Source organism: Scophthalmus maximus, chromosome 3, assembly GCF_022379125.1.
Source record: "Scophthalmus maximus strain ysfricsl-2021 chromosome 3, ASM2237912v1, whole genome shotgun sequence".
Classification (NCBI taxonomy): Eukaryota; Metazoa; Chordata; class Actinopteri; order Pleuronectiformes; family Scophthalmidae; genus Scophthalmus; species Scophthalmus maximus.
This window is the reverse complement of record NC_061517.1, coordinates 5,328,824-5,338,347: the sequence shown is the minus strand read 5'-3', so window position 1 is coordinate 5,338,347 and position 9,524 is coordinate 5,328,824. Positions and strand designations below refer to the sequence as shown.

At 44.6% G+C, this 9,524-nt stretch overlaps 1 protein-coding gene across 1 annotated transcript; it reads left to right on the top strand.

Moving 5' to 3' along the window:
* The first annotated feature begins 10 nt into the window (after positions 1–10).
* On the top strand, positions 11–8,068 carry gdap1l1 (ganglioside induced differentiation associated protein 1-like 1). Its single transcript, XM_035646026.2, has 6 exons — positions 11–306; positions 4,517–4,709; positions 5,355–5,528; positions 6,939–7,033; positions 7,347–7,461; positions 7,565–8,068. The coding sequence occupies exons 1-6, from the start codon at positions 127–129 to the stop codon at positions 7,906–7,908; spliced, it is 1,101 nt and encodes a 366-aa protein (XP_035501919.1). The 5' UTR covers positions 11–126; the 3' UTR covers positions 7,909–8,068.
* Positions 8,069–9,524: the final 1,456 nt, after the last annotated feature.

The window sequence follows — 9,524 nt, the reverse complement described above, 5'->3', positions numbered from 1 at the left end:
CTCTCTCTCTCTCCATCCATCTCTCTCTCTCTCCATCCATCTCTCTCTCTCTCTCTCTCTCTCTCCCTCCTCTCCCCTCGCTTTTCCCCCTCGCTCCTCTCCTCCACACGCACAAAACGCTCTGTCATGGCGTCTTCCAACCATGTCACCCCCACCAACTGTAGCTGGTGGCCCATCTCAGCCATGGATGGAGACGGCAAACCCACAGACGGCGAGGAGTGCGACGAGCCGGCGGCGGAGCCGCGGCCCTTCAGTAAAGAGCGGCTCGTGTTGTACCACTGGACGCAGTCGTTCGCCTCCCAGAAGGTAACCATCCAATGGCACACGGGGGGAAAAGGCAGAGGTTTGAAAATGGAGGTTGGCTCTATGTACTGTCTCACGATGCTCCAGCGTGCAGCTCCCTGTGTTTTCCTTTTTTAAAATTTTTTATTATTATTATGATGACCAAAAGCATGTATTTTTTTTAAAGCCTTTTCGTTGTGCATGTTTATTCCTGCACACACACACACACACACACACACACACACACACACACACACATTATAGCGACCTCCGGACTATGATTCCGATCCTGCAGCTGGGCAGATCTGCCAGACTGAGCGCTGCAGCACACTGGGGCTCATCTCCTCGACATGAAAGCAGGGTTTTCTCCCTCAATTCAGCACTTTCACGAAATCCCCCATCGGCGGTCTCCTCTCGTCGACACCGGGACGCTGCTTCGTGCCCTCACGGCCGGTTACAACCTGTATGTGCTCTGACACATGACATCCTGAATAATTGATCAGAAGTGATGTGTGCAAAACAAACCAAAGGCCACCTCCCCCCCTCTGCAGCAGAATCATACCTACAGCTGGTCATTGTTGTTTTTTTTTACGCCTTCTTTGTTGAAATTGTCCTTTATTTGCAGTGGCAGACATCAGACAAGCGCCTCTTGTGTTAAAATTTTTGCATTTGGGAGCTAGATTAATCAAAACGTTTTTCTTCATATTAATAACTGGCACGAGGTAATACATGTGGCATGTATTAAAGGGTTGCTCCGCTGTTTTTACACACAAACATCAGTTTACTATAGATATCGGGTGTGTGAAAACTGCTGTTTATTTTAATTTTTGTGTGACTCTGGAGCAAAACAACCCCTGTGGTGTCGTCGGGGTAACACATTTTAAAAGCCAATTAGAAAAACTGGGTTCGTTTGGGGTCGAAAGACATTTTTGGGAGGCATCAGGGTACTCCTGAGGAGACAGGAGGAATTGGGAGGATGTATTTTGAGAAAGGGCCCAACTGCGGACCCTCAGGTCAAGGGAGACCCTTGTGTGTGCGTGCGTGTGTGTGCGCGTGCGTTCCTTATGGGTAAACACTGTTTATCTTTTTGAGTCTCAAAACTGAAACACAGCTGATTAGTCGTTACGTCGTTCAGCAGAAGAGAAAATCGTCAAGACTGAGTTTTTCGTCTGCTGATGACATCCGCTTGTGCTCGTACAACACTACGCTTTTTCACTTTTTCCGACCAAAACAACGAATCACTTCATCAAACTGATAACCGGCGGATGAATTGATGATAGAAATAACCTTTAATCGAAGCCCTGATGAGTTTCAACTCTGCTTGCACCCAATGTTCTTGTCCACCATGTCCTTCAGCGTGTCAACAGTGTCTGCGAACTGCAGGATGGTGTTACAGTATAATACGCTCCCCTGTAGACCAACAACCTTGAGTTCACGTCCCATCTCCGGGCAGTTTTGAGGCTCGATTGTTGGCTCACATGCTCCAAAGGCCGAGCTGCTGCTTGCGCCGCTTGTCCCTCAGCAGGAGACGCGGTCCTCACCTCAAAGCCCCGAGCTCGAGTGTCTGGATTGACTCCGCGACTGTGCGTGACTGTAAACGGACACTCATGGATTTCGGCAAAAAACAAATTACTGCACAGCAATCCTGGTTTGATTTATTCAGTAAAAGGGTGTATGGCATTTGTTGTTATGCAAGCGGATGCGTGCTTTAAATGGCCTTTTAAAGGAATGGCTTTTAGGAGATTAAGAGGCCGAGCACTAGTTTGTCCGCCGCGCCAGAAAGTCTGCTGCACATTTTGGGACTCGATGTGAGACGGGGTTGCGATTGGTCAAAAATCTCTCTGCAGCGACTCGAAAGACGCGCGTTGTGTTTAGCCAGTTGCTCGTGACTCGCAGAACACTCGCTCCGTCTCCAAAGAGAGGGAAGCGAGAAATTCCGACGCGGGCACTTTCGACGGCGAGACACAGAGCGAGCGGCAGCGACAGAGAAGTCACGCCGAACAGATCAACGCCCGTCTTCCCTGTGAAGACGCCGTCGTCATCAGACGGTCGGGGGATTGGTTTCAAGTCTTTGTTTGCCTCAGCAAGCTCTTGAGGAACGAGAGAGTAGCTTTGCTATTGAACTTCTCCTGCACAGCGACGGCCCCGCTCCCCCCCCCCCTTCCCCTCTGTGTTCATAGTGCTTCATGGCGAACTGCTACTGTAACGGTGCTCCCTGTAGGTCTGAAGTGGGACACGGCGTACATTCATTTAGCCCACGTGATTGGGTGCATGGTGAACACAAAGCAGATATGACAACGACAGGGCCAGACGGCCCGGGGTGGCGGCGCGCTCCGCAGATCGATGGGAGCGCTGGCGACCTCGAGGCCTGCGGGTCGGACATTCACACCTCAAATATATTCCCGCTGTGAGACTGAAACACTTGTGTCGCGACGGCGGCGTGTGTGAGGCCGGTCAATTAAGAATCATCTTCATGTTGCGTTCAGTGTCGGAAGAAGTATTCTGATATTTCACTGGACCGAATGTGGATTCAGTAATAGTCCTGATGCAGCAGCGCATACACAGCATTTTACTGTTGATGGTCAAGGTGGAGACGTTCTTGACTGGCTTTATTTTATGTACAGTTATGCACAGTTACAGTGGGGTGGTAAAAGCCAGTGGTGCCCAAACTAGGGGTCAAGCTCCTCCAAAGGGTCAGAGGGGAAATCCGAGCGGTCATGAGATGATCGATGTGGCAGAAAAGAAGGAAAAACAAAGTTAAAGGAATATTTTGCACATCTCTTTATACTTCGTTCTTTGTGTGTGTGTGTGTGTGTGTGTGACATCTGAAAATGGGACAAGGGGTTTTTCTTTAAAGAGCTCAACAAGGTTGTGAACCACTTATTCTCAAGTAACACTAAAATGTATTTTTTGTGTTATTATAGTTAAGTTATTATTTGGGTATTAATAAGCAACATTTAATATTGTAACTGGTCAACATGGACTGAATTTAAACTTCACTGAAAATGGAAAATTGCTTACCAACTTCTCGTTAACTTTATGTTGAAGGAAATCAATTTATTTATGTGTAACCAAAAGGATTTTTTAAGCAATTTCTTGTTGTGTTTTCTTTATATGACCGTTGTGACGTTTAATCTCTAAAAAGCATTATATTTAATATATTCATCACCTGTTCTGGATGTAAAATCTGAACTGCAGCTGTCAGGAGTAAATGCATGAAGTCACATTCTTCATTCTAAAGTATGAATACCTCCAAATTCAGTCTAGTCCTTGAGTAAATGTTCTTCACTCCACCACTGTTGACAGCGAACACAGTAGTGACATTCAGATGTGGGTTAAGTTACTGTGTATTATTAAAATGAGTGTCTCTGTGCCCCCCAGGCAGGCGAGTGACTAATGTCATTATATAACAGAAATGACGTCACTGAAGGACACCTCAGCTGTGTAACACCGGGACCTGAAAATATCACATGGAAATTCTTCATCTCGCGTGGAACAACCTAAATTGAGGCGTTAAAGAAAAGCTCTTCTTCTTCGTCTTTGACATTCTTTGACGTTGTCCTGCATGTTCCAAAAACCACTCATTACACCACGTCTGCTCTCGTGTTCCGCCAGACTCCCTTTCTGCTGCAGCCAAATGTGGCGCTTTATGCCCCAAGTCTCACCTCCTTTCATTAATCTTATTCCCAGTAATAGCTCCCCACGGACCTCGGCTTATCGTTGCACGTATTCAGCAGCAACGGATCCTCACTTTTTTCTTTTTTCTTAAAATTCTTGCCAGACTAATTCTGGTTAGCTAGGCCTTTTTCATCCTATACAACACAAATATGACATGTTTTTTTTAATGTCATAATCTTAAGAGATGAATCTGTGCTTAGTTAATACTGATGTCACGCCTTTTAACAACAGACAAGGATAATTGTGAGATTTGTTATAAAAAAAACGGATCCCGATTTTGTATTTCACTTTCTGGATAATGTTTTTTTTTTCAAAATGTCTCTTATACATTCATTTCTGAAAGTGTACACAAACCTTTCTTTTGTCTTGTCAGTTTTACTTTACAGTTTACCTTTTCTACTTTTTTGGTTTCACATCCTGGAGGAAAATGATTGCTTTTAAACGGTCTCATCTTTCTCACCCATCAGCCAGAAGACATCCTGTCACGCTGCTGTCACAAGCGGCGGCCAATCGGTAGATGTACGCCGCTCACGTCCCTGTGCTCGTTTGGTTGCAGGTACGTCTCGTCATCAACGAGAAGGGCCTGATCTGCGAGGAGAGGGACGTGAGCATGCCGCTGCAGGAGCACAAGGAGCCCTGGTTCATGAGGCTGAACCTGGGTGAGGAGGTGCCCGTCTTCCTCCACGGGGACGCCATCATCAGTGACTACAACCAGATCATAGACTACCTGGAGAAAAACTTTGTGGGAGGTATGGTGCAGTAATACTGTTAAGATGGCGCGGCGCGTGCAGCTGTCGTAGGAGAGATTCTTGGCGTTTTAAAAAGCTGTGAGGGTTCTGACTTTTTGTCTTTCTTTTTTCTTTTTTCTTTTTTCTTTTTTCTTTTTTCTTTTTTCTTTTTTACTTTCAAAGCCAGAAGCATAAGATGATCCCACCACATTAGTTTGTTGGGTCACAGGGGTTTTATAGAGTTCGCACTCAAAATAAATTCAGCGGAGCTTGTTGCTCGACCTCAAGATGTTGGGTTTTTTTGTACTTGCTTCCAACTCTCTTCTTCAGTGTTGTTCAAATGTCCGTCTCTGTGAAATGTGCCCACTGGTGTGTAACAGAGAGCAGGGGGGTTGTCACCTGTTACCTGGTTACCTCTGCTGGCTGACACGTGGACAATCGTGTTATTTCGGGCTTGTGCTGCACCAGACTTGATCGCGGTTGCTTAGAAACCTCAGGTGCTCCGGTGATGTTAATTGAACTGTAACACCATTGTTTCGTTCACACATATTGTTGACGTCTGTGTGTCTATCTTTGTCCTCACGAGAAGCAGATCAGGCTTCCTGAGACACATTCAAACGCTTTCTCTCTTTATTGGTGTTTCCATGTTGCCGTGTCGCCCCGCAGAAACGGTGGCTCGGCTGATCCCCGACGCAGAATCGCCTCTCCACGATCGTGTGCAGCAGTACCGCCAGCTTCTGGACGGACTGCCCATGGACGCTTACACACACGGCTGCATCCTGCATCCAGAGCTCACCATTGACTCTATGATCCCAAAGTACGCCACCGCAGAAATACGCAGTAAGTGAAGCCGGCTCGCTGCACTGTAGGCACGTCGGGTATCACTCTGCATTGACTACAAGGGGGACGGGGAGCGGATACAGTATACATACTTTATTGGGTACGTTTTATGTGAAACCAATAACTGTAAATAAAGATGGGTGACGCGTCTCCACTTCCTCCCACTGTACAAAAAGGGTTAGTGATCATGAAGTGGAGCCACGGTATCGAGGTCCGACCGATACAGAACTACCTAAAATGACAGAAACCTTCTTTGGGGGAAAAAATATTTAGACGTGTACTTTGACTTATGACCTACAGTATATTGCAGCCAGCCAGCAGGGCTGCTGGGGGGATGTAATGTCGTAAAGGAGATGTAATGTCGCCCATCTTCATTTAAAGTCTATGGCTGAAACTAATGCAGTTTAATACAACAGTATAGAAATGAATACTACTTTCATGAAAGTTTTTGTGAAGCTGTTTTTAGAATGGTGCTGAAGGATGTGGATTGTGCTGCTGCTGAAATGCTAAAGTGCAATACTTGAATTTATGTAGTTAGTTAATTTCTACCACAGGATTCACGCAGATGAATTTGCTCAAGTGTTTATAACATCCAAAAATACACACCCGCGCGCCTCGTATTGTGCACTGACGCAACATTATTTAATGTGACAGTATGTTCTGCTGCTTTTCACATTGCATGTTCGAACATGTTTGATATTCTGAAAGAGTGCATGTATTTTTATGTGTGTATATGTGTTGAGTTAGTCATATACTTGTATTTCATCCAAAGTGACATATATATGTTATATTGATTATTGTCAACAGACAATAATAAATATAATGATGCGAAGAGTGTCTAGATTGACCACAAGAAGTAGATGCTACTTTTGTTTGTGCTCCTTTTCCTAAAATTTTGATACATAAAAGAGAAGATTTCTGTGCTTTGAACACATTTTTCTGAATATTTTCTGCAACTCAAGGTGAATGAGTTTCAAATGCAGGACAATTAGTATCCCGAAGCAAAAAACAACAACAACAGGCATTATGAATGCAAAGTTATTCGTCTTCCTCACAGCATTTTCCATGTCAATGGCAAATAAATCACTCAATGTTTTTGTGTGCAAGATGAGATTATCATGCTGTGTAATGGGACGCTGCTGCTCAAGAGCAAAAAACCCTGAACGCAGCTCAGTGTAGTGACGCCAGGTTTATATTTCCCAGCAGCCGATATCAGGCCCTCCAGTCTCCAACGCAGGGTTCAGCATGTAAATCAAGGCTGGACGGGCTGGACAACACGAACTTCTGCAGCAGAATTAATGATCCAGTCAAACCCCAATACTGCATAATTTAGATATCAGTTTTGTCAACCCACCAGGAGATCAGGACAAAGCTTTTGTGAGCGCCCTGCGTTTGTGTGTGTGACTTCAGGACACTTGGCCAACGCGGCGACGGAGCTGATGAAGTTGGACCACGAGGAGCCCCAGCTGACAGAACCGTACCTGTCCAAGCAGAAGAAGCTCATGGTGAGTTAACTCGGCATTATTATTGTATCTTGTTAACAGACAGAAAAGGGGAATAAATGAGGTTATTGTAATCATAAAACTTATTTGCAATAGATTATGTTTCATATTTTAAGCCTTTTTAAGGGGTATTAATGCCGTGATATTGACCAGTAATGTAGAAACCATTCCATACTAAAAAGGAAACAAATCGAAGGGGGTTTAGCCCTTAAAAAGACCTTAATCCACACAAAATCTCTTAATGTATTACAATCCATTTAATTATCCGTTAAATACCCCCAAATTTGACATCTGTCACTTTTCCCCTGATTGACAGGCAAAAATCTTGGACCATGACAATGTGAACTACCTAAAGAAAATTCTGGGAGAGTTAGCCATGGTTCTCGATCAAGTGGAGGCCGAGCTGGAGAAAAGGAAACTAGAGTATCAAGGTTCGTCCGAATGATTCTCACCTTCTATCGCAATGACACCAGAACATGTTCTATACATTTTTCGCCTTTTCTCTCTTTCCCTTTGTTTCCCCCCCACCAACAGGTCAAAAGTGTGAGTTGTGGCTATGTGGACCTGAATTTACGCTAGCTGATATCTGCCTCGGAGCCTTGTTGCACAGGCTCAAGTTCTTGGGACTTTCCAAGAAATACTGGGAGGACGGCAGCCGAGCCAACCTGCAGTCCTTTTTTGTGCGCGTGCAAAAACGCTACGCTTTCCGCAAGGTGTTGGGCGACATCCACACGACCCTCCTGTCCGCGGTCCTACCCAACGCCTTCCGAATGGTAAAAAAGAAGCCGCCGTCCTTCTTCGGCGCCTCTTTTCTCATGGGCTCGCTGGGGGGGATGGGCTACTTTGCCTACTGGTTTTTAAAAAAGAAATACATGTAGTGAATGCCCTCCTGTTGTGTTAAATGTCTGTGTATTTGTGTGATGTTTCAACTTTTCTGTAATGTTTTATGACTGCAGGAAAACATAATGAATCTATATAGAGAACACTATTACTTACCTGGGCGAACAAAGAAATATTAAAACATTCCATAATAAGAAATTCTTGACAGCACATTTTCTGGTAATCAAGGCCTTTCATCGAGTTCAATTTCGGGAAACTCGCAGCTCCTGCGAGTCCCAGTTTAACTTTTGTTGGAGGCAGGTCCACTTACAGTAAAAAACTTGAAGTAGAAACCCAGACAAAATGTTAAACTCAGTAACACTGACAGGGGTTACCTGACCTCCGCATGCCACTACTATAGTCATTATTCATACCTGCCGTTCACTCCTCCACCTGTCTGAGGTTTAACCAGTAGAACCACAGGGAAAATGTACATGACTAATACTTTCTGATAAGTGCTGTGCTGCCAGAAACTGCCAGATGACATGATGAGAGGATGGAGGCAAATAACTGTTCAGGAATAGTTTGACGTTTTGGGAAATTTGCTAATTCCTTCTCTTTTCTGGGGGGAAACCTTCAGTAGATGAGAAGATTGATATCTTTCATTAAATATGAAACTATAGGCAGGAGATGGTTAGCTTAGCTTAGCTTAGCTTAGCTTAGCTTAGAAGAATAACTGGAAAGAAGGTGGAAGGCGCAGTTCCATTATGACGCAGGGCTCAGAACTCTGAAATCGGTGTTGTCGTTCCATTATAATCTCGGAACTCGGAGTTGCAACTGGAACGGAGGAAATTGGCTATAATGGAACACAGCATAAGTCTTAAGCTAAAACATCCACCCCATTATCAGAATCTCTAAAGCTCACTAAATAACACGTGATGTCCTGTTTGTTCGATCTGGGCAAAAAAAACATGAGCTGTGAACGTCGTGGGGAATGATAGGAAGAGCTTGTGACCCGTGGACAGAGCTAGGTGTCTGATCCGCTCATATTAGTCTCAGCATCCCGTTTTCAGAAAAATAATAACTCAGATGGCGGCATGTCTGCGCGATAACTATGAAGTTAGAACTAGCAGCCGGTTAGCTTAGCTTAGCGGCAAATAGCTAGCTCAAGTTTTCGCTGAATGAGTGACCGAACCTGAAAAGAAAGAGGTGGAGTGAGAAGTTTAAAGCTACAGTGTGTAATATTTTGAAGAAGTTATTTGCAGAAATTGAATATATTGTTCATAACTATGTGTTCATATATGTATAATCACCTGCAACAAAGGACCAATGTTTTTTTCGTCAACTCTGAATGAGTTAAATATAGTAAGATGAGGTGGAGCCGACCTCCGTGTGAGTCGCCATGTTTGCCACGTCGTGTTGAACACGGTTGTTGCACACAACGGGTCCAGAATATGTTGCATATGCGTTGAATTTCCAGCCCCGTCGGAAGCACGGAAATGGAATCAGCGGTGCGCCGCCATAAAGTGTCCCCCGTCGGTTGCTCAGTTGGTTTATTTTTTTTGCAACTTTACCACCAGATGCAGCCAGAAGAATTACAAAAGATTACACACTGGGTCTTTAAGGCCTGACTCCATTTTCACTCTCTTCACTGCTTAGAAATCACGTTAACTGT